We start from the raw sequence: 25,896 nt of genomic DNA, 5'->3' as shown, positions 1-25,896 counted from the left end.
AGCGACACAAGTGGCCGACACAAACACCTGGCCCATCTAGGAGTGGCACTGCAGTGTCAGACAGGATGGCACTTCAAAAAAATAGTCCCCAAACAGCACATGATGCAAAGAAAAAAAGAGGCGCAATGAGGTAGCTGTGTGACTAAGCTAAGCGACCCAAGTGGCCGACACAAACACCTGGCCCATCTAGGAGTGGCACTGCAGTGTCAGACAGGATGGCACTTCAAAAAATAGTCCCCAAACAGCACATGATGCAAAGAAAAATGAAAGAAAAGAGAGGTGCAAGATGGAATTGTCCTTGGTCCCTCCCACCCACCCTTATGTTGTATAAACAGGACATGCACACTTTAACAAACCCATCATTTCAGTGACAGGGTCTGCCACATGACTGTGACTGAAATGACTGGTTGGTTTGGGCCCCCACCAAAAAAAGAAGCAATCAATCTCTCCTTGCACAAACTGGCTCTACAGAGGCAAGATGTCCACCTCCTCCTCTTCCTCCGATTCCTCACCCCTTTCACTGTGTACATCCCCCTCCTCACAGATTATTAATTCGTCCCCACTGGAATCCACCATCTCAGGTCCCTGTGTACTTTCAGGAGGCAATTGCTGGTGAATGTCTCCACGGTGATATTGATTATAATTCATTTTGATGAACATCATCTTCTCCACATTTTCTGGAAGTAACCTCGTACGCCGATTGCTGACAAGGTGAGCGGCTGCACTAAACACTCTTTCGGAGTACACACTGGAGGGGGGCAACTTAGGTAAAATAAAGCCAGTTTGTGCAAGGGCCTCCAAATTGCCTCTTTTTCCTGCCAGTATACGTACGGACTGTCTGACGTGCCTACTTGGATGCGGTCACTCATATAATCCTCCACCATTCTTTCAATGGTGACAGAATCATATGCAGTGACAGTAGACGACATGTCAGTAATCGTTGGCAGGTCCTTCAGTCCGGACCAGATGTCAGCACTCGCTCCAGACTGCCCTGCATCACCGCCAGCGGGTGGGCTCGGAATTCTTAGCCTTTTCCTCGCACCCCCAGTTGCGGGAGAATGTGAAGGAGGAGCTGTTGACGGGTCACGTTGACTTGACTTGACAATTTTCTCACCAGCAGGTCTTTGAACCTCTGCAGACTTGTGTCTGCCGGAAAGAGAGATACAACGTAGGTTTTAAATCTAGGATCGAGCACGGTGGCCAAAATGTAGTGCTCTGATTTAAACAGATTGAACCCCCGTGAATCCTGGTTAAGCGAATTAAGGGCTCCATCCACAAGTCCCACATGCCTAGCGGAATCGCTCTGTTTTAGCTCCTCCTTCAATGTCTCCAGCTTCTTCTGCAAAAGTCTGATGAGGGGAATGACCTGACTCAGGTTGGCAGTGTCTGAACTGACTTCACGTGTGGCAAGTTCAAAGGGTTGCAGAACCTTGCACAACGTTGAAATCATTCTCCACTGCGCTTGAGTCAGGTGCATTCCCCCTCCATTGCCTATATTGTAGGCAGATGTATAGGCTTGAATGGCCTTTTGCTGCTCCTCAATCCTCTGAAGCATATAGAGGGTTGAATTCCACCTCGTTACCACCTCTTGCTTCAGATGATGGCAGGGCAGGTTCAGGAGTGTTTGCTGGTGCTCCAGTCTTTGGCACGCGGTGGCTGAATGCCGAAAGTGGCCCGCAATTCTTCGGCCCACCGACAGCATCTCTTACACGCCCCTATCGTTTTTAAATAATTCTGCACCACTAAATTCAAGGTATGTGCAAAACATGGGACGTGCTGGAATTTGCCCAGATGTAATGCACGCACAATATTGGTGGCGTTGTCCGATGTCACAAATCCCCAGGAGAGTCCAATTGGGGTAAGCCATTCTGCGATGATGTTCCTCAGTTTCCGTAAGAGGTTGTCAGCTGTGTGCCTCTTATGGAAAGCGGTGATACAAAGCGTAGCCTGCCTAGGAACGAGTTGGCGTTTGCGAGATGCTGCTACTGGTGCCGCCGCTGCTGTTCTTGCTGCGGGAGGCAATGCATCTACCCAGTGGGCTGTCACAGTCATATAGTCCTGAGTCTGCCCTGCTCCACTTGTCCACATGTCCGTGGTTAAGTGGACATTGGGTACAACTGCAGTTTTTAGGACACTGGTGACTCTTTTTCTGACGTCTGTGTACATTTTCGGTATCGCCTGCCTAGAGAAATGGAACCTAGATGGTATTTGGTACCGGGGACACAGTACCTCAATCAAGTCTCTAGTTCCCTGTGAATTAACGGTGGATACCGGAAACACGTTTCTCACCACCCAGGCTGCCAATGCCTGAGTTATCCGCTTTGCAGCAGGATGACTGCTGTGATATTTCATCTTCCTCGCAAAGGACTGTTGGACAGTCAATTGCTTACTGGAGTAGTACAAGTGGTCTTCCGACTTCCCCTCTGGGATGACGATCGACTCCCAGCAGCAACAACAGCAGCGCCAGCAGCAGTAGGCGTTACACTCAAGGATGCATCGGAGGAATCCCAGGCAGGAGAGGACTCGTCAGACTTGACAGTGACATGGCCTGCAGGACTATTGGCTTTCCTGTGTAAGGAGGAAATTGACACTGAGGGAGTTGGTGGTGTGGTTTGCAGGAGCTTGGTTACAAGAGGAAGGGATTTAGTAATCAGTGGACTGCTTCCGCTGTCATCCAAAGTTTTTGAACTTGTTACTGACTTCTGATGAATGCGGTCCAGGTGACGTATAAGGGAGGATGTTCCTAGGTGGTTAACGTCCTTACCCCTACTTATTACAGCTTGACAAAGGCAACACACGTCTTGACACCAGTTGTCCGCATTTCTGTTGAAATAATTCCACACCGAAGAGGTGATTTTTTTTGTATTTTGACCAGGCATGTCAATGGCCTTATTCGTCCCACGGACAACAGGTGTCTCCCCGGGTGCCTGACTTAAACAAACCACCTCACCATCAGAATCCTCCTTGTCAATTTCCTCCCCAGCGCCAGCAACACCCATATCCTCATCCTGGTGTACTTCAACAGTGACATCTTCAATTTGACTATCAGGAACTGGACTGCGGGTGCTCCTTCCAGCACTTGCAGGGGGCGTGCAAATGGTGGAAGGCGCAACCTCTTCCCGTCCAGTGTTGGGAAGGTCAGGCATCGCAACCGACACAATTGGACTCTCCTTGGGGATTTGTGATTTAGAAGAACGCACAGTTATTTGCTGTGCTTTTGCCATCTTGACTCTTTTAAGTTTTCTAGCAGGAGGATGAGTGCTTCCATCCTCATGTGAAGCTGAACCACTAGCCATGAACATAGGCCAGGCCCTCAGCCGTTCCTTGCCACTCCGTGTCATAAATGGCACATTGGCAAGTTTACGCTTCTCCTCAGACGATTTTGATTTAGATTTTTGGGTCATTTTACTGAGCTTTATTTTTTTAGATTTTACATGCTCTCTACTATGACATTGGGCATCGGCCTTGGCAGACGACGTTGATGGCATTTCATCGTCTCGGCCATGACTAGTGGCAGCAGCTTCAGCACGAGGTGGAAGTGGATCTTGATCTTTCCCTATTTTACCCTCCACATTTTTGTTATCCATTTTTTAATGTGTGGAATTATATGCCAGTAATATATCAATAGCAATGGCCTACTACTATATATACTGCGCACAACTGAAATGCACCACAGGTATGGCTGGATAGTATACTTGACGACACAGAGGTTGGTAGAGCAGTAGCCTACTGTACCGTACTGCTATATATTATATACTGATGGTCAGCAAACTGTGCAAAACTGTAATGCACCACAGGTATGGATGGATAGTATACTTGACGACACAGAGGTAGGTAGAGCAGTGGCCTTCTGTACTGTACTGCTATATATTATATACTGGTGGTCAGCAAACTGTGCAAAACTGAAATGCACCACAGGTATGGCTGGATAGTATACTTGACGACACAGAGGTAGGTAGAGCAGTGGCCTACTGTACCGTACTGCTATATATTATATACTAGTGGTCAGCAAACTGTGCAAAACTGAAATGCACCACAGGGATGGATAGTATACTTGACGACACAGAGGTAGGTAGAGCAGTGGCCTACTGTACCGTACTGCTATATATTATATATATACTGGTGGTCACTGGTCAGCAAAATTATGCACTGTCCTCCTACTATATACTACAATGCAGCACAGATATGGAGCGTTTTTCAGGCAGAGAACGTATAATACTGGTGGTCACTGGTCATCAAAACTCTACACTGTCCTCCTACTATATAATACTGCTGGTCCCCAGTCCCCACAATAAAGCAATTAGCACACAGAGCACAAATATTTGCTGCACACTGAGCACAGATATGGAGCGTTTTTCAGGCAGAGAACATAGATATTTGCACTTGCAGCACACTGAGCACAGATATTTGCAGCACGCTGAGCACAGATATTTGCAGCACACTGAGCACAGATATTTGCAGCCCACTGAACATAGAAACTGAGAGGACGCCAGCCACGTCCTCTCACGATCATCTCCAATGCACGAGAGAAAAATGGCGGCGACGCGCGGCTCCTTATATAGAATACGAGTCTCACGAGAATCCGACCGCGGGATGATGACATTCGGGCGCGCTCGGGTTAACCGAGCAAGGCGGAAGGACCCGAGTTGCTCGGACCCGTGCAAAAAAAGGTGAAGTTCGGATCCCGAGGATCCGAACCCACTCATCACTAATATATATATATATATATAAATAAAACAATGTGCGGTCCGAGACCGGATGTATATATCAGAATACTCGTACAATATATTCTGGCACAGGTATACTTGTTCTTAATTAACGCTGTCTTAATATTGCCATGTAGAATACCTAAGTGTCTGTAAAATCACGGTGCTGATGTACAGGCGGATTTACAGAGGAGACCTTGCCCTGCAGTCCAGGAGACCAGTTGCAGCTAGTCCTAGAAGATGGCGCCCAGCGTCTCAGTCAGGAAGTGAGGGAGAGTGTGAGGCAGGTCCAGGGCGGGAACACCAGCAATAGATGGCGCCCGGAGCTGGGGGAGGGGCTACAGGTCAAGTGCCTTCTTCCCTATGCTGGTCCTCACAACCTGGTACAATGGAGTCTTAATAAAGTGGATATTAATATATCCAACCTGTACTCGTATGCCCTGATAGATATAGTGGGGTCCCTGCTCTGTTACAGTGTCCACGCCAGCGTCGCAGTCCATCTCCTTAGACTGCGACAGGAACACAATTTAATGGCGGGTCCCGCCTGGGGGACCCTTTTACCTCCTCCCTTGTGTAGCAGCCACGTGAACCAGGAGAGCGTCTGCGACCATGTGCCTAGAGCTGGAGCGTCTCCGCCGCAAGTACCCGGGAACAGAGCCAGCGGGAGTATGCGATGCCACTTGGGAGGTGACGGAGACGCAGCACAGAATGTCACCCTGACATGTAAGTGCTGCGTCCCTTGAAGTCTTCTAAAAGCTTTTTCAGGGCTGCCCAATGCAGCCCCCCCTGTTAAGTGACCTGCTTCTGCAGGCACCAACTTGAAACTGAGCTCACAGTGCCTGGAGGCGGGGTTATAGAGGAGGCCCCAATGCATCCTGGGACAGTCTAAAGCTTTAGCCTGTTGGTGACTGGATCAAGATCCATATCTACACCCTGTGGAAACCAATGTACCCCGCTGCAGAAATATATACATATTATACAGTATATACATATTTATACACACACACATATATATATATATATATACACACACACACACACACACACACATACATATATATATATTTCATATAGGCTTACCATGCTCCGCTATCTTTTAATTGAATTGTTACATTTACTACTACCCGTGATTACAGATGTCCAACCCAGTCCCAAATGTTTCTACAACTAATTCATTGTATTAGTACAGACATTTAAAAAAAATGTGCTGGAATTTAACATTTGTGATGTTTAAATAAACTGAGGGTAATGTTACCAGTTAAAAGGTTTTCACCATTCTGGAGCCGGACCGATTATAGATGCACCTGTTTGACTATGTATGTGCCAGTTCACTTATGATCGAGCTGATACATAGGCTTTAATATGTCTTGTGACCGGCACATTTGTCCAGATTTGCATTAAGTTGGGAACAGTGGTAGCTCCATTAGGTAGGGCTGCAGCGCAGTCCAAAACTGAAATAGGGGAGCCACACCAACTGCCACCCCAAACGCTACCAAACATTGCCACCCGGGACTCACTGGCAGGTGGTGTGGCTCCCCTATTTGAATTTTGGACAGTGCTGTAGCCCCACCTCTGGAGCTGCCACAGGTTGGGAGGTATTTCACTTGCTATGTGTACCAGGGTGCCTCCATTGCATGTGGCAATAAAAATAAGAATTTACTCACCGATAATTCTATTTCTCGTAGTCCGTAGTGGATGCTGGGAACTCCGTAAGGACCATGGGGATTAGCGGCTCCGCAGGAGACTGGGCACAAAAGTAAAGCTTTAGGACTACCTGGTGTGCACTGGCTCCTCCCCCTATGACCCTCCTCCAAGCCTCAGTTAGGATACTGTGCCCGGATGAGCGTACACAATAAGGAAGGATTTTGAATCCCGGGTAAGACTCATACCAGCCACACCAATCACACCGTACAACCTGTGATCTGAACCCAGTTAACAGCATGATAATAGCGGAGCCTCTGAAAAGATGGCTCACAACAACAAAAACCCGATTTTTGTAACAGCAACTATGTACAAGTATTGCAGACAATCCGCACTTGGGATGGGCGCCCAGCATCCACTACGGACTACGAGAAATAGAATTATCGGTAAGTAAATTCTTATTTTCTCTGACGTCCTAGTGGATGCTGGGAACTCCGTAAGGACCATGGGGATTATACCAAAGCTCCCAAACGGGCGGGAGAGTGCGGATGACTCTGCAGCACCGAATGAGAGAACTCCAGGTCCTCCTCAGCCAGGGTATCAAATTTGTAGAATTTAGCAAACGTGTTTGCCCCTGACCAAGTAGCTGCTCGGCAAAGTTGTAAAGCCGAGACCCCTCGGGCAGCCGCCCAAGATGAGCCCACCTTCCTTGTGGAATGGGCTTTTACAGATTTAGGCTGTGGCAGGCCTGCCACAGAATGTGCAAGCTGAATTGTACTACAAATCCAACGAGCAATAGTCTGCTTAGAAGCAGGAGCACCCAGCTTGTTGGGTGCATACAGGATAAACAGCGAGTCAGATTTTCTGACTCCAGCCGTCCTGGAAACATATATTTTCAGGGCCCTGACTACATCCAGTAACTTGGAGTCCTCCAAGTCCCTAGTAGCCGCAGGTACCACAATAGGCTGGTTCAGGTGAAACGCTGAAACAACCTTAGGGAGAAATTGAGGACGAGTCCTCAATTCTGCCCTGTCCGTATGAAAAATTAGGTAAGGGCTTTTATAGGATAAAGCCGCCAATTCTGACACACGCCTGGCCGAAGCCAGGGCCAACAGCATTACCACTTTCCATGTGAGATATTTTAAGTCCACAGTGGTGAGTGGTTCAAACCAATGTGATTTTAGGAACCCCAAAACTACATTGAGATCCCAAGGTGCCACTGGAGGCACAATAGGAGGCTGTATATGCAGTACCCCCTTGACAAACGTCTGAACTTCAGGAACTGAAGCCAGTTCTTTCTGGAAGAAAATCGACAGGGCCGAAATTTGAACCTTAATGGACCCTAATTTTAGGCCCATAGACAGTCCTGTTTGCAGGAAATGCAGGAAACGACCCAGTTGAAATTCCTCTGTAGGGGCCTTCCTGGCCTCGCACCACGCAACATATTTACGCCAAATACGGTGATAATGTTGTGCGGTTACATCCTTCCTGGCTTTGATCAGGGTAGGGATGACTTCATCCGGAATGCCTTTTTCCTTCAGGATCCGGCGTTCAACCGCCATGCCGTCAAACGCAGCCGCGGTAAGTCTTGGAACAGACAGGGTCCCTGCTGGAGCAGGTCCCTTCTGAGAGGTAGAGGCCACGGGTCCTCTGTGAGCATCTCTTGATGTTCCGGGTACCAAGTCCTTCTTGGCCAATCCGGAGCCACGAGTATAGTTCTTACTCCTCTCCGTCTTATAATTCTCAGTACCTTGGGTATGAGAGGCAGAGGAGGGAACACATACACTGACTGGTACACCCATGGTGTTACCAGAGCATCCACAGCTATTGCCTGAGGGTCCCTTGACCTGGCGCAATACCTGTCTAGTTTTTTGTTGAGGCGGGACGCCATCATGTCCACCTTTGGTTTTTCCCAACGGTTCACAATCATGTGGAAGACTTCTGGATGAAGTCCCCACTCTCCCGGGTGGAGGTCGTGCCTGCTGAGGAAGTCTGCTTCCCAGTTGTCCACTCCCGGAATGAACACTGCTGACAGTGCTATCACATGATTTTCCGCCCAGCGAAGAATCCTTGCAGCTTCTGCCATTGCCCTCCTGCTTCTTGTGCCGCCCTGTCTGTTTACGTGGGCGACTGCCGTGATGTTGTCTGACTGGATCAGCACCGGCTGACCTTGAAGCAGAGGTCTTGCTAGGCTTAGAGCATTGTAGATGGCCCTTAGCTCCAGGATATTTATGTGAAGTGATGTCTCCAGGCTTGACCACAAGCCCTGGAAATTTCTTCCCTGTGTGACTGCTCCCCAGCCTCTCAGGCTGGCATCCGTGGTCACCAGGACCCAGTCCTGAATGCCGAATCTGCGGCCCTCTAGAAGATGAGCACTCTGCAACCACCACAGGAGAGACACCCTTGTCTTTGGTGACAAGATTATCCGCTGATGCATCTGAAGATGCGACCCGGACCATTTGTCTAGCAGATCCCACTGGAAGGCTCTTGCGTGGAATCTGCCGAATGGGATTGCTTCGTAGGAAGCCACCATTTTTCCCCGGACCCTTGTGCATTGATGCACTGAGACTTGGCCTGGTTTTAGGAGATTTCTGACTAGCTCGGATAACTCCCTGGCTTTCTCCTCCGGGAGAAAAACCTTTTTCTGGACTGTGTCCAGGATCATCCCTAGGAATAGAAGGCGTGTCGTCGGGATCAGCTGCGATTTTGGAATATTGAGAATCCAACCGTGCTGCCGCAACACTATCTGAGATAGTGCTACCCCGACTTCCAACTGTTCCCTGGATCTTGCCCTTATCAGGAGATCGTCCAAGTAAGGGATAACTAAAACTCCCTTCCTTCGAAGGAGTATCATCATTTCGGCCATTACCTTGGTAAAGACCCGGGGTGCCGTGGACAAGCCAAATGGCAGCGTCTGAAACTGATAGTGACAATTCTGTACCACAAACCTGAGGTACCCTTGGTGAGAAGGGTAAATTGGGACATGTAGGTAAGCATCTTTGATGTCCAGAGACACCATATAATCCCCTTCTTCCAGGTTTGCAATCACTGCTCTGAGTGACTCCATCTTGAATTTGAACCTCTGTATGTAAGTCTTCAAGGATTTTAGATTTAAAATTGGTCTCACCGAGCCGTCCGGCTTCGGTACCACAAACAGTGTGGAATAATACCCCTTTCCCTGTTGCAGGAGGGGTACCTTGATTATCACCTGCTGGGAATACAGCTTGTGAATGGCTTGCAATACTGCCTCCCTGTCTGAGGGAGACGTCGGTAAAGCAGACTTTAGGAAACGGCGAGGGGGAGACGTCTCGAATTCCAATTTGTACCCCTGAGATACCACCTGAAGGATCCAGGGGTCCACTTGCGAGTGGGCCCACTGCGCGCTGAACTTCTTGAGACGGGCCCCCACCGTGCCTGAGTCCGCTTGTAAAGCCCCAGCGTCATGCTGAGGACTTTGCGGAGGCGGGAGAGGGCTTCTGTTCCTGGGAACTGGCTGTGTGCTGCAGCCTTTTTCCTCTCCCTCTGCCACGGGGCAGAAATGAGGAGCCTTTTGCCCGCTTGCCCTTATGGGGCCGAAAGGACTGCGCCTGATAATACGGCGTCTTCTTATGTTGAGAGGCTACCTGGGGTAAAAATGTGGATTTTTCAGCAGTTGCCGTGGCTACCAGGTCTGATAGACCTACCCCAAATAACTCCTCCCCCTTATAAGGCAATACTTCCATGTGCCTTTTGGAATCCGCATCACCTGACCACTGCTGCGTCCATAACCCTCTTCTTGCAGAAATGGACAGCGCGCTAACTCTTGATGCCAGTCGGCAAATATCCCTCTGCGCATCACGCATATATAAAAATGCATCTTTTAAATGCTCTATAGTCAGTAATATACTGTCCCTGTCTAGGGTATCAATATTTTCAGTCAGGGAATCCGACCACGCCACCCCAGCACTGCACATCCAGGCTGAGGCGATTGCCGGTCGCAGTATAACACCCGTGTGAGTGTATATACATTTTAGGATATTCTCCTGCTTTCTGTCGGCAGGTTCCTTTAGGGCGGCCGTATCAGGAGAGGGTAGTGCCACCTGTTTAGACAAGCGTGTGAGCGCTTTATCCACCCTAGGGGATGTTTCCCAACGTGCCCTATCCTCTAGCGGGAAAGGGTATGATGCCAATAACCTTTTAGGAATTATCAGTTTTTTATCGGGGGAAACCCACGCCTCATCACACACTTCATTTAATTCCTCGGATACAGGAAAAACTACAGGCAGTTTTTTCTCACCAAACATAATACCCTTTTTAGTGGTACTTGTATTATCAGAAATATGCAAAACATTTTTCATTGCTTCAATCATGTAACGTGTGGCCCTACTGGAAGTCACATTTGTCTCATCATCGTCGACACTGGAGTCAGTATCCGTGTCTGTGTCTGCCATCTGAGGTAACGGGCGTTTTAGAGCCCCTGATGGCGTTTGAAACCCCTGGACAGGCACAAGCTGAGTAGCCGGCTGTCTCATATCGTCAACTGTCTTTCGTAAAGAGCTGACATTGTCACGCAATTCCTTCCATAAGCTCATCCACTCAGGTGTCGACTCCCTAGGGGGTGACAACTCTATTATAGGCAATTGCTCCGCCTCCATCTCATTTTCCTCCTCAAACATGTCGACACAATCGTACCGACACACCGCACACACACAGGGAATGCTCTGATAGAGGACAGGACCCCACTAGCCCTTTGGGGAGACAGAGGGAGAGTATGCCAGCACACACCAGAGCGCTATATATAGACAGGAATACCACTATATAACGTGCTTTTCCCTTTATAGCTGCTGTTATTATCAAAACTGCGCCAAATTAGTGCCCCCCCTCTCTTTTTTACCCTTTTCTGTAGTGCAGGACTGCAGGGGAGAGTCAGGGAGACGTCCTTCCAGCGGAGCTGTGATGGAAAATGGCGCCCGTGTGCTGAGGAGATAGGCTCCGCCCCCTTCTCGGCAGCCTTTTCTCCCGCTTTTTGGTGAATTCTGGCAGGGGTTAAAATACATCCATATAGCCCTGGGGGTTATATGTGGTGTATTTTCGCCAGCCAAGGTGTTTTACATTGCTGCTCAGGGCGCCCCCCCCTAGCGCCCTGCACCCTCAGTGACCGGAGTGTGAAATGTGCCTGAGGAGCAATGGCGCACAGCTGCAGTGCTGTGCGCTACCTTGTTGAAGACTGATGTCTTCTGCCGCCGATTTTTCCGGACCTCTTCTTGCTTCTGGCTCTGTAAGGGGGCCGGCGGCGCGGCTCTGGGACCGGACTCCGAGGCTGGGCCTGTGTTCGGTCCCTCTGGAGCTAATGGTGTCTAGTAGCCTAAGAAGCCCAAGCTGGCTGCAAGCAGGCGAGTTCGCTTCTTCTCCCCTTAGTCCCTCGATGCAGTGAGCCTGTTGCCAGCAGGTCTCACTGAAAATAAAAAACCTAAAACTAAACTTTCACTAAGAAGCTCAGGAGAGCCCCTAGTGTGCACCCTTCTCGGCCGGGCACAAAAATCTAACTGAGGCTTGGAGGAGGGTCATAGGGGGAGGAGCCAGTGCACACCAGGTAGTCCTAAAGCTTTACTTTTGTGCCCAGTCTCCTGCGGAGCCGCTAATCCCCATGGTCCTTACGGAGTTCCCAGCATCCACTAGGACGTCAGAGAAATAATGATTCTGCAAGAGGGGGCTAGGGGCACTTAAGAAGACCTAAGTCTCTAATTAAAACTTAAGTCAGTTGACATGGTGTGTGCTGCCCTTCTGGGCCACATCATGATGGAAGCTCCATGATGGAGGTCAGAGCCAGAAGCTCGAACCATAAGACAAGACTGGGATAATTTCCAAATAGTATACTCCAGCAATGGATGGCTGCAGGCTCAAACCCACTACCTCCACAATCCTCCTGTTGGGATATATGTTTAATAACAAAATATAAAGGCAATTTCAACATTTGCAATGGTTTTATAATTCTGCTTATTGCATCATTTGGCTACACAGTCAAAGATGAAGTTCTGGGGAATGCGGTTGTGGAGATGTGTCCTGTACCCCAGGACACATCCCAACGACAGGGTGCTGGGGATCTGCATCCCCCGCAGAGGACAGCTGTGGACAGCGCTGGGGTAGCTTGTCTGTCCCCAGCGTCTGTCAGTGTGCAGCAGTGGCGGGTGTCCGGTGCAGGGACAGTGCATCGGTTCCCTGCACCGGACGAGGAGCGGCGTCGGGCAGCGGCGCGGCGACGCTTCAGACTTGGCGCCAATTTGGCCGCCAATAGAAAGCGCCGCCCGCGGCCTTTCAAATCCGGCGCCGTCTGCGAGCCAATCGCGACTCGCGGGGCGCCGGGCAATCGGAGAGGCCCCGCCCCCGGCGTCTGACGTCAGACGCTGGGCGGGAGCTGAAGAGAAGAAGCGCGCGGAAGAGCGCAGAAGAGGACGCCGCCAGGAGAAGATGGGAGGCAGCGCCGAAGAGCGGTGAAGAGCTCCGGGGGCCGCTGAAGAGGCCAGAAGACATCGGGCTGCGGAAGGAAGATGTCCAGCGGCGGCTGGACGCTGAAGAGCGGAGGTGGCGCCGCTGGCGAGGATGGGTCAGCGGCAGAAGAGGGCGCCGGAGACCACCGGAGCAGGTGAGGCCTCAGTGAGGCTACTTCCACCCCCCCTCCCCTTTCCTCCCTAGACCATCAGGGACGGGCATTAGGCCCGGGGGCACAATTCAGGCACTAGGCCTGTGGCGCAGATAGGAGTTTGGGTCACCATTTGATTTGATGGTTTGGGCGTTAGGCCCAAGCCACCTTAGCAGCACAGTAGGCGGGCATTAGGCCCGAGGGGCAGTTCAGGCAATAGGCCTGTGGGGCATTAGAGGGCATTAGGCCCTAGTGTATTTTGGTGGTTTAGGGATATAAGGTGACCCTGGGCATTAGGCACAGGTCACCCAACGAGTGACAAGTTAGGCGGGCGCAAGGCCCGTGGGTAATGTCGGGCCTCGGGCCCGTGCGCAAATAGGGGGCACTAGGCCCAGTCAATAAGAGGTTCCCCCGAAGGTGAATACAGGTGGCACTGGGCACTAGGTGCAGTCCACCCCGAGGTGTTTAGGTAGGCAGGCCTGCTCGGACTGAGCCCCTGGAAAGACAGTGGGCGGGAGGTGGGTTGGCTGTACGGCGCCCACTCCCTGGTGTTCTGATTCAGGTCGGTAAAGGGACAGCACCGTGGTAGTTGCTTGCACTGTGATTGTGATTGGATATGTGTGTTAACGTGTAGGGCAAAGTGTAGGTTTGTTAAGTTTGTGTCTAGTTTTGTTGCACCACACCCACAGAGCTAGTTTGAGGGCTCTACTGTTGTAGTTAGTATAGGGGTGTTACACTAGGTTGGAGTTAGGCCCTGCACGGCTGTTTGTTTGTTTGCCTCCTTACAGGGACCTGTAAGAGGAGAAGACGTTCACAGTGCGGAACTGACAGTGAGTAGCATCTGTGTACGTTTGTCCCTTTGTCTGTCCCCGAGCGCCGGAATAGGGGTTGCTCACGGACGTGAGAACCCCTTCATCACACTACGCGCGAGAGTGCGAGTGTGTGAATTCTGGGTGGCTGAGGCTTTGTGCCAGTGATGACCGTACACCCAACTGGTGAAGGTCGCCGCCACCCCTGGGGTATCCCCTTTTCCGGTGGAAGAAGGGTTGATACCCCCCCCTTAAGGTAGTCTATTTTCTCCTCAGCTCGTTCGTCCGTCAGCTCCGAGAGGGGATTGCCGTCTCCGGATCCGACTGAAGATTTCCAGGTCCGTTGAAGATTGCGGTACCTGAAGGTGAGAGAGTGCGGCGCCTGGTAAGTGGTGAACCTACACCTGCACGGCAGCAGGCACTACACGCACCGCCGCCCTCTTACATTGTGATTTAGTAATTAAAAGACTATGAAGAGATGGGTCAGCATGAAACTGAGAAATTAAGTCTGAAGTCAAAATGTGGCAACAATAATAAACATAATATAAAATTACTGCAAAGTATTAGAATGTGCAATTCTGTGAACTGCTTTTGTAAAAGTCATAGTATACCAGAGTGTACACACATTATTCACACAGTGACTTTCTACAGGGAATCAAAGGATTCTTCACAGTACAAGCAAGCGCCCTCTTAAACACATTGCTTTTCTGCAGGGGATTAGAGGATTCTTCACAGTACAAACAAATAGCTCTTTACACACATTACTTTCCTATAGGAGATCAGAAGATTCTCCACAGTAAATGCAAATACCTCCTTACACACATTGCTTTTCTATAGGAGATTAGAAGATTCTCCACAGTACATGCAAATACCTCCTTACACACATTGCTTTTCTATAGGAGATCAGAGTATTCTTCACAGTACAAGCTGACCCTGAAAAACATATTGTTTTTTGCATAGAGAAATGCAAGAATTGACTGCAAACAACAAACTCTGTAATTACCTCCTGTCAAAATGCAGCTGCAGTTCAAAACCTGAAAATATTTATGATGAAAAGCAATGTGTGTAGGTATTTTCTTGTAATGTGAATTCTCCGATCCACTGTAGAAAAGCAACGGGTCTGGGACTCCAGGTCGACAACAAAAAGGTCGACACACCTTAGGTCGACGCCAATTGGCCGACACACCTTAGGTCAACGCCAATTGGTCGACACACCTTAGGTTGACATGGACAAAAGGTCGACATGGACAAAATGGCGACCGGAACAAGGTCGACATGGAAAAAGGTCGACGTGAGTTTTTTATGTTTTTTTGGTGTAGTTTTCTTCGTACAGTGACTGGGAACCCCAATTAGTGCACCGCGTCCCCGCGCATGGTGCCTTCGCTCGGCACAGATTACCGTTCCAATCGTAGTCCACATGGATCGTTAAGTATGAAAAGGTTCCAAAAAAGAGAAAAATTTGTGAAAAACTCATGTCGACCTTTTTCCATATCGATCTTGTTCATGTCGACCTTTTGTCCATGTCGACCTAAGGTGTGTCGACCAATAGGCGTCGACCTAAGGTCGTTGTCGACCTGGAGTCCGGATACCGTTTTTCATTGCCAGGACAAGGTATCCAAATGCCCAGGAAAGAAGTGACAGTGTAACAAACAAATCCTTTAACACCTACATATGGCAGTGGGCGTCACACCACTTCAATTAACATGTTACTGTGATTTGGTTGGGAAACATTTAATTTCGGTATCAGAAACATTTGCCCCAATGAGTCATTTATGAAACTGTTATGACCTATGCAAAGAACAGGGTTCGTTATTGGAAGAACAAACATGCTACAATATTTGTCACATAACAGTGCTATAAAGAGCATCAGCTGTTTAGCCAAGTTACATGACAGACCTGCCACTGTTAGCTGGCTGTAACACTCCGTAAGGAAAACAGAAGCCAGCAAATGGCAAATAAATAACACACTTTCAGGAAATTCACACTTGCTGCAAAATGAAACAGCTTTGTCTGCTGCTGCCTGAGATGCAATTGCAGGATGTGATACACAAAATAAAAGTCCACTGTACTTGCTCATAGGTGTACAATTGCTCCTAAAATATATGCTGTGTAAAATTACATGAATTAAGTTTCTTAATGGGAAATGAAATAAAAATGTTTGCGTATTGTCTGAATTGAGTAATATACCTCAGTGTGCCTTGGGGGGGTGTAGTATGGTATGCCGGCGACCGGGCTCCCGGCGATCAGCATACCGGTGCCGGGAGCCCGACCGCCGGCATACCGACAGTGTGGCGAGCACAAATGAGCCCCTTGCGGGCTCGCTGCGCTCGCCATGCTACGGGCACGGTGAGGTGCCACGCTATTTTATTCTCCCTCCAGGGGGGTCGTGGGCGCCAGGATCCCGACAGTTGGCATACTGAAGACCACCCTGCCTTGGGCATACAGCTCTTACTTGCATGAATAATGAATTTAATGATAAGAAAATTCCTTTCAGTGTATTCAAGATTCAGTGCCTTATTCAGAGATGTATGCAAAAGGCGTCGCATCTGCCACAACGCAGCGGCTGTGCAAAAATATGCAAATGTCAAAGCCGGTTGAGACACCTACTGGATGTGTATGACGACGCAGATGCCTGGCGCACATCGGTCATTAATCAATCTTCTAAGTCAAGCAGCATGGCTGTAGAAAGTAAGTTGTCCTAGCCATTGTAACTGCGATCGCAACTGCGGCTTTTGCTGAGATAGAGACAATGCTGTCTCCGTCTCAATAACAAAACATTTGGCTCATCAGGGGGTTTTCCAGGTACTCAGAAACTCCCAAGGCGTGCAATACTGCAATGGTCCCTGACTGTCCGTCACTTTGTGAAGAAATCCTATCTGCGACTGCTGTCGGAAGACAATTGTGGCACATGTGCAGTGAGACCCTGACAAATGCACAGTGGGGGAAAAAAATCGCTCCACAGCAAACATCGACATTGCGTCTATCTCTGAATCAGGTACTCTGTCCCATACGCTTGGCCGCCACATGTTTCACCTGGTTTATTAAAGACATGAGTATTTATGAGTATTTAAACTCACTGTTAGCCAAAAACAATTGGCAGAAGAAGTTTATTTATCATTTAGCTTCATTCAAAAAGTCACATGTAGACATAAACTGGAATAGTGCGATTCAGGGCCTGAATCAGAGATGGACGGAAAGTGAAAGGAGCTTGTAAGCGGCTTTGAATTACCATGCGACTTGATGGGGGAACATGCAAGAAACATCTCCGTAGAAGAGAGGACTCCTGCATGTAGCTGCGATCTCAGCACTGCGACAGACGTCGTAAACTGGGATCCAACATCGCAATCATTGCAGACTGCCAGCTGATGAAGCCTCAGTTTATGCAGCTGACCAACGGAAGGGGGGGTCTGCGAGGTCAAGTCTGTGTTGTGGCATGCAACCCTTGGCTCTCCCGCACCAGTACACGGGGGTGACATGCCCCCCATTTACAGAAGTGCAGACCTCCCCCCCGTCAATCAGGAAGCGGCAGAGGGGTTCAACAGGCGAAAGCGCTGCAGATTACAGATAATCGGAAACCTGTGTGCAGCAGGACTCCAGCATTCATCTCTTAATCAGGCCCCCAGTGTGTTGCATCATTCACACGCCACACTAACATAGGAACATGAAATCAAGCCAGTAATACCATATATTATGACCCAGCACATCTTACTTCCCGCTGGATTGCATCAAATAATATACATCATGTGTAAATATAACTAATATATTTGATAGTCTGGTGATAAATCATATTTACAGAGCCTTGAATAGTTTTTTTTTTACTTTAAAGTAGCAAATAACCGTAAGATTGCAGAAATACAATGTAATAAAACTTTGACGTACCTCTTTTTCTGCATTGTAGAACTGATTTTGTTGCAGTTCCCCATCAGTAAGAGCTATTATAACACTTGCTGCTCTCGCACCTGAGGGTTGGGAGAAAAGTGTAAATGTCAGTTGAAATTCAAGAATAAACAATTAAACAAATGGATCCAAGGGCCTGATTCAGGTTTGTTAGCAAAGCAAAAAGCACACAACTATGCTGCACTGCAGGTGGGACAAATGTAACATTTGTGGGCTACATGCAAAAGCAGCCAGTATTTATCCTGCACAGAAACAATATAACCCACCCAAATCTAAATCTCTCTGCACATGTTACATCTTCCCCATCTGCAGTGCAACATGGTTTTGCCCGGTTGTGTGCTTTTTTGCTTTGCTAACAAACCATGAATCAGGCCCCAAGCGCGCTGTCAGAAGCAGCTGGTGCGGAGGTTGTCAGTCCTTAAATGAATGAAATAGAGTACAAAGAGAACCAGCACTAAACAAGTGAGCTGATAATATATAAATAAACAGATTGGCGGTTTTAAATGTTTAAAAGCATGCACAAATGTATTAAACTAAACCCGATAAGGTGTATTCATTTATAACATCCATACCTGTAAAACTAGTTCTCCATAAAAGCCACTGGCACAGATTCTAGATATTTAAGTTCATTTAGGGAGCTCACCACGTCAGTGGTGTTAAATTAATACAGTCCAGTCCAGTTTAAGCAGCAGTGTTTACCAGTCCTTTTAGCAATAATGCAGTTGTTAACAGCTGTAGGTAAAGTCCATGGCAAAGACAAAATCTGCTGCAATTCTCTGGTCCAATAAAGATTGTGGAAAGTCCAAGGGACGTTGTGGCATAAGCTTAACGCAATTCACTGGCAATTGGCACCCAGCTGTCACAAAACGTCCCAGTTTCCACTGCCGCTGGGTTACTTCCCTGTCACCCCGCCCCTGACTTTGGCACTGTGGCTGTCCGCTGGGGACCCGGTGCTGTTCTCTGATCATCTGTATCTCTCTGCAGCTCCCATGCGTCTCACTGGCTTACATCTGCAGGGCGCAGCTATGACAGTCTGAGTCAGGTGACTGTCCAAGCACCAACGGGAGACCAGTCTGCAGTCACATGACGCCCACAGCCAATCCCTGATCATCCAGGGGTATAAAGGGACTTTCTTGGGAGACAGAAGTGGCCTGTGCAATGTTGTCTATAGCCCAGTTTAGACCTCTCAACATTGCTCTTTTGCTCTAAGTCCAAAAACTCCTCCATGCTGCACTATTGGCTCCTGTATCCAGTATAATATTCTGCACCATCGGTTCCAGTCCGATGTCCTACACAATTGGTTCCAGTCCAATGCCCTGCACCATCAGTTCCAGTCCAACAAACAGCACCTTCAGTTCCAGTCCGATTACCAGCACCTTCAGTTCCAGTCTGATAACCAGCACTATCTGTTCAAGTCCGTTAACCAGCACCATTGGTTCCAGTCCGTTAACCTGTACCATCGGTTTCAGTCCAATACCCTGCACCATCAGTTCCAGTCCGATATCCTGCACCATCTGTTTCAGTTCGATAAACAGCACCTTCGGTTCCAGTCTGATTACCAGCACCCTTGGTTACAGACCGTTAACCAGCACCTTCAGTTCCATTATAGTGCTCCAGTTATTCCGGTACTGAGAAACCTGATCAGAGAGCTGCGACCTGCATGTCGCACACATCTAAGCCTAAACTCTCTTGCGGCAGTCCCTGGTCAATGCACATCCAATCCGGGTCCACTACAGTGTTCTGGATGCTTTTGTGGAGCATACAGCTATCCTGCTATTCCAGGCCCATTCCGAAGTTCTAAGCAATCCAGCTAGCCGTTCCATCCCGGAGTATCCTGCTATTCGTCTTCATCCCGGAGTATATCCATCCTTGCGTTTCCATTCCAAAGTATTCATTTGTTTTATTCATTCCAGTAAGTGAGCATTTCAATTCCATTCCAGTGAATCCCATGTTCCGACTCCATATCATTCATCATCTGTGAATAAACATCACCTGGACTTCCTTCAGGTCCTCAGCTGCATCTCCAGCACCCACGATTGCCAGGAAGCAGCTTTCACCTATCTATCATCTTCTCATACAGCACTAATGTTTCTCCTCAGTCCTAAACCATCGTCCATGAACAGAAACTACTTCAGGTCGTTCAGTACCCCATTGCTCACCACAGACTTCAACCCAGCCCAAGACTCCAGTTCAAGTTCGCAGACCGATCCATGACACCAGGTTTTTCAAAAGCATGTATGGAGTAAGGTAAAATAGCTCTCCATAAATACCCTATCAGTAATAGGTGAATGCATAACACCTGTGTGTGCACTGAACTTATTAGAAAAAACGTCAATCAAACCTATAAAAGCGTAAAACAGATGCATCCTCATACATCTTTGCTGCAGTCACACCAAACAGCCCCTCTTGGCATGCCAGGTCACATTAGAATCTTCTAATCAGCAGGCGATTGTCTTGCTTCATTTTTACCGAAAATGCATATTCGTGCCTTCAGATCCCATGCAATTCTGCTAACGTCTAGCATCTTGTTTTTGCTGCAAATGCGTCTTAGCAAAATGCAATGTGACCAGGATGCATGAGGAGTTTGTGCTGATTAATTTGATATACAGTATGACACTTGTTCCAAGTTATGTTCTGCTCCGTATACAGAGTTAGTCACATACTATATACAAGTGTCATATATCAAATTAATCAGCACAGACTCCTCGTGTGTCCTGCATTGTGGTTTAGATGCATTTTCAGCAAAAAATAAATAAATGCCCGACGTTAGCAGAGATGCACGGAACCTGGTGGCTCACTCACACCAGGCATCTCGTACTGCATGGGGTATTGAGGCTGGATGTATAAGGACACATCTATAGATGAGACAATCCAACTTAACCCATAAACATGTAAAGGCAATCAAATAACACTTTCTGCTTAATGTACCTTATAGAATGGCAGTGGTGCCCAATGTTCTAAAACACAGGACTGTGGTCTCCCGATCATGTTTCATTTCACACCACGTATCCCAGTTAAAGCCTATTAGATATCTCCTGGAAAAATGCTTTTACCTACAGCCTGGCATCATCTGCATTATTGCTAAAACAACTGCAGGAATTCAACAGACTGGTAACAGTGGCTTTAATGCAGAACTGTTTTTACATATATGGATGCTCTTATGAATGATACGCTATTGCAGTTATTCATCTCTGTGTGGTATCTGGAGCAAGCTACCTTGCCTGAAGCGTGGCGAGAACAGGTAGAACGCGAGTGTACACAATTTAACTGCTGGTGGTCACATAACATGGAATATATAAGATATGGGGGCATACTGTAAGTAATAGGGTGCCTTGTAAATGATTGGCGCTTTAAAGAACCTCTTAGATCGTCCAGTATCCCACACCTCTCGCAAACTCAGACCCTATTACATATGCCCTGTCATGTCGCATTTCACCCTGTCAACCTTTTATGCCTGGTGACCTTAACCACTGTCGACCTTTCATCCATTGACCTTTTGTATCTGTCGACCATATATTGACTGTCTACCTAGTCACTGCAGATGTATTGTACCATATCCGTTTATGTGGCAGCTTTGCAGTGGTATCTATACTGTATATACATTAGCGATAGACTACCTGATATATTTAATGGGCTGCATGAGCTGCTCTCTAACTTTTGAAAGTGTAGCACATTACCCATAATGTCAGTAGCTAAAATAATATATCTAATCAAAGACTGAGGAGAGCGTGAATGTTTTGTAGTGCAGCCCCATTCTTTTCTTTTAGGGTATAAAATCAATACATAAATACATAAATAAATAAATGAATGAATAAATAATGGTGTGAGATCAGCCCCCCCCCCCCCATCACCCACCAAGCCTCCTCCCCCCCCCCCCCCCCAAAGAAACAAACATTAGGGGGAGGCCTGCATTGTATTTTTGCAGGCATATTCTGCTTTACAATACAGCCCCTTGCGGCCCAGCCTAAGGCTGGTTGGCACTATGGTGGCGGAACCCCACAATGTGCTGTATGATGCCCCAGCCCTGAGCATGTTTTTGCACTTGATAAAGCAGATCGTTAATAAACTTGCAAAGGGAAAAGTATCAGTATGGCATTTTTGGTTCTGAAGTGTGGTTTAGAAGCAATGGGAAAAATACTATCCTGAGACATATATAGTTACTACTGTACATTAATTAGGTTGGATATTAATGATCTCAAATTAGTAAGATCATTACTTTTGTTAGTTACATCTGTATGCAAAGCACTAGCTTACCGTCACTGTTCTCATGATAGATCTGTTCATTAGCCTGTAAAAAACATTTAGGTACAGTTATCATCTCAATGACAACAAATTATTACAATTATTATGCCCAACATATTTCATTAGCTTTCCATCCGTGCTGTGCTAGTCACCGACTGTGTTGAGTACTACAGTATTTGTTGGGAACTGTTGGTTATAATCTTTTGATAATTTGAGGAGCAATGTGGATATAATGTACAATACATTTCTGGAAAATAACCTGGTGTTCATTGCTACTTGCTAGGTATAATGTGCTGCATAATATTGGGCTTGTTAAGCTTCTCGACGCTCAATATAATATGAATGTAATGAAATACAAATATTTATAGAAAGCTAAATTGACAAGTGACCACTGCTTTGTATAGTCACACGCACTTTTTGAAAATCAATTTTTGCAGATTTCTGCAACTTTAAGTAGAACATGAAATATCTCACCTGCTTTAAAACTGCTGTAAAATAACTTTTACAAATATATTCGTAAATGATTTAGCAACCTTTTAATACATAGCAACATCTGTTTTAGCGTTATTATCACTTATTACACACCTACAAGGAACATTATGGCCAGTATCCTATTAGCTGCGGTAATTAACCGCGGCTAATTACTGCACCCAGGGCTATCCAATTAACCCCGTAAGCCAGCAGTTACCTTGGAGTTTTTTCACCTGCCCAAGGTCGGAGAAAAAATACCAGATAAATTACTTGTTTTCACCATTGCATAAACACCTGGGCCTGTGTACTTATCCTGGATCCTGTGTGTTTCCGTGCGAAAACAGGTCAAAAATTGGATAGTACAACAATGACCACTGGGCAAAAATCACGACAAAAGCCCTTTTTTCATGCAAAAATATTTATACATGGGCAATATATATTTATTTACAAGCAGGGTCACCCGGCATTGCGCAGGTCTGATTGTAATGTGTAGCAGCTTTTATATATTAGCAAATTATTTGGTAAATAGACCAAAAATGCTATTTAGAAAATATACAAAAGCTCTAATTAGAAAAATAAAATAAAAGTTTAACTAAACAAAATTTTATTTCAGTAAAATGTATTTTATTGCGACTATAATTTAATAATGTACTACATTTATAATTTTATACTTTTCTTATTACAATAATTATTTTATAACAAAGTAACAGCAACAACACTAATATATTCATTTATTTCATTTTAACAAAGCTTAGTGCTAATATATGTACTAATACTTCTATTATAATTTATACTTCTACTTTATAAACAAAGTTTGAAGTAAAATTAGATTTACAGACCTTCTTTATATACATTATTGCAAGTTTCTTTTTAGAAAAAAGCGTATACTGTATATACAGATTTGTATTAGTTCCTACTGTAGAGCATCCTACATACAGCTGACCATGGGAGAAGCAGTCCTCATGTAGTAGAAGCCCAACAACTTTAAGGGGGGGATCCAATTACCCGCGGTCAATGACCGTAGGAAATTGTATCGCTGGGGGCTAGCCAATTAGCCTCGATGCGGTGCGCACCTCTCCCTGATGCCGGCACTTATCATGGATTATGGTGGTCATTCCGAGTTGTTCGCTCTGTATTTTTTTCTCGCAACGGAGCGATTAGTCGCTAATGCGCATGCGCAATGTCCGCATTGCGACTGCGCCAAGTAAATTTGCTATGCAGTTAGGTATTTTACTCACGGCATTACGAGGTTTTTTCTTCGTTCCGGTGATCGTAATGTGATTGACAGGAAGTGGGTGTTTCTGGGCGGAAACAGGCCGTTTTATGTGTGTGTGCGAAAAAACGCTACCGTTTCTGGGAAAAACGCGGGAGTGGCTGAAGAAACGGAGTAGTGTCTGGGCGAACGCTGGGTGTGTTTGTGACGTCAAACCAGGAACGACAAGCACTGAACTGATCGCAGATGCCGAGTAAGTGTGGAGCTACTCAGAAACTGCTAAGAAGTGTCTATTCGCAATTTTGCTAATCTTTCGTTCGCAATTTTGATAAGCTAAGATTCACTCCCAGTAGGCGGCGGCTTAGCGTGTGCAAAGCTGCTAAAAGCAGCTTGCGAGCGAACAACTCGGAATAAGGGCCAATGCGTGGATTAAGTGTCCCGTCGGAGCCGCAATACCACATGGGATCAGGGACTTATCCCCATTCCCATGTGTTATTGCACGAATGCGGGTTCAATTTTGACAGATAAAAATGGCCTCTAGTTGGATGCAGCAATAGTGACCATCATTCATTTATCACAATAACTGAACGTTTTTATCGGCCAAAACTATTGGAAATTGCAAGTGTTTAAATTAAAATGGTATCTCAGATGTCATTAGTGGTATTCTAAGAATAAAAGTGTCTTCTCCTTTGCCACAACCAGTTTGTATTTGTGCTTCAATGACATGAGACCGTATTAGCCTTGTACCATTGCACAGCTTAGGCAGATCTAAATTTTGTAGAAGCATTATAAGAGCTTCTATTTTAAGTTGTAGTTGGTGGGGTGGCAATCCTGGAGGTTCCAAAGAATTTATTGTCGTGAGATTTTTTGCTTTGTCGCATTGACGCTATGTTGAGTTGTCGCAAGGTTTCCTTCTGTCAGTCAAACAATTGTTTATAACCAAAAAATTATGTTTTCAATATTTGTCGCTCTGTCGCTGTGTGGTCTTATAGCATATTTCTTCTATATTAAATAACTGTGTAAGATTTGGCAACTTCACCTTGAGAGCTGTGGAAGATATTCATGTACAAACAAATGTATTCTTTAATTTTATATATATATAACGGACGAATCCTTAACCTTTGTAATGCGCATCGGAATAAAGAAACCCGTAGACCGCATTACTATTCATCCTGCCCGCGGAGGACTATGATTAAAGGTTTTTGGATAACCAGAAAGATGGCCGCCGCTCTCATATGACAGCCACTAGAGACCTCAGTCGCACTATGCCCAGCCGGCGCAGGACGGATATAACACCGCCGGACGTGGGGCGGAAGTGGGGCGGATGTGGGGCGGACGTGACACTCCACACAGTCCTGACCGGAAGTCGACGGACTCATCCGTTTTTATGCTTTTCTAAGCAATTTACTATCTCGTTTTAAACTATGAACATAACAGCAGGTTCTTCTATTAGACTAGCTCTATGTATATTCATATATCCATGCATTTTGACCATATGAAAATACTACATCAATTAACAAACAGGAAGTGATGTCGACAACACTTCCCTTAGTTATGAGGTATAAATATGCTCTGTCTCTAGCCTCTCACCACCCCTTGATGAAGTCCATGAGGGACGAAACGCGTTGGAAGCTACTCTGATTATACCTCAACCACTGAAGTTAAGCTACCTCTCCTCCTTTTTTTATCTTATATCCTGTATATTTTATACCCTATCTCTCATGTTTTTATGTATTTTTTTATGAAATTTGGCATATGTGTTTTTGAATTTTTTAAGGTTTGCCTTCGCTTTTTTATACAATATTTTGAATAGGCTGCATTTTTTAATTGTTATTATCCTACATATTACCCCTTTTAGTGCTTTGTCTTCTGAAATAAATTTTATGTTTTTATAGTACCTGGTTTTACAATATTAATTTGACACCTTTGGTCGCTTGCCAACACCTCATCCCCCTGCACCATTTTTAAATTCCAGGCATATATACCAGTGCCTATATACTTCTTTGAGGTTTCTAAGCTGACGCCCTAATAGTCTGGAGGGAGTGTCCACCAGGTCATGTTTTGATAATAATTTCAGAATACATATTTTCCGATACTGTCGTTTTTCACCTTAGATACTACATCTGTGGCGCTGCTAGCTTCTTTGGTACATATGAATATATATATATATATATATATATATATATATATAATTTTTAGTAATTCTTTTAATGTGTTTTACACCCGATAATTATAATGTCTTATCGCTGAAAGGAGCAATTCCCTGCGATATGCATAAATAGTGATCACTCATCACTT

At 46.4% G+C, this 25,896-nt stretch overlaps 1 protein-coding gene across 5 annotated transcripts in view; it reads right to left on the bottom strand.

Moving 5' to 3' along the window:
* Positions 1-25,896, bottom strand: part of ANTXRL (ANTXR like) — a 367,823-nt gene that overhangs the window by 186,889 nt on the left and 155,038 nt on the right. For all 5 annotated transcript variants that reach the window (XM_063958514.1, XM_063958515.1, XM_063958516.1 and 2 more), the window contains 2 exons: positions 21,927-21,960; positions 17,655-17,734 (listed from right to left, as the gene is read on the bottom strand). In XM_063958514.1, coding sequence (XP_063814584.1) covers positions 17,655-17,734; positions 21,927-21,960 — 114 coding nt within the window. The remainder of the gene's footprint in view (positions 1-17,654; positions 17,735-21,926; positions 21,961-25,896) is intronic.

Source organism: Pseudophryne corroboree, chromosome 3 (assembly GCF_028390025.1).
Source record: "Pseudophryne corroboree isolate aPseCor3 chromosome 3, aPseCor3.hap2, whole genome shotgun sequence".
NCBI lineage: Eukaryota > Metazoa > Chordata > Amphibia > Anura > Myobatrachidae > Pseudophryne > Pseudophryne corroboree.
Note: the sequence above shows the minus strand (reverse complement) of the source record. Positions and strands in the feature narration are given on the sequence as shown.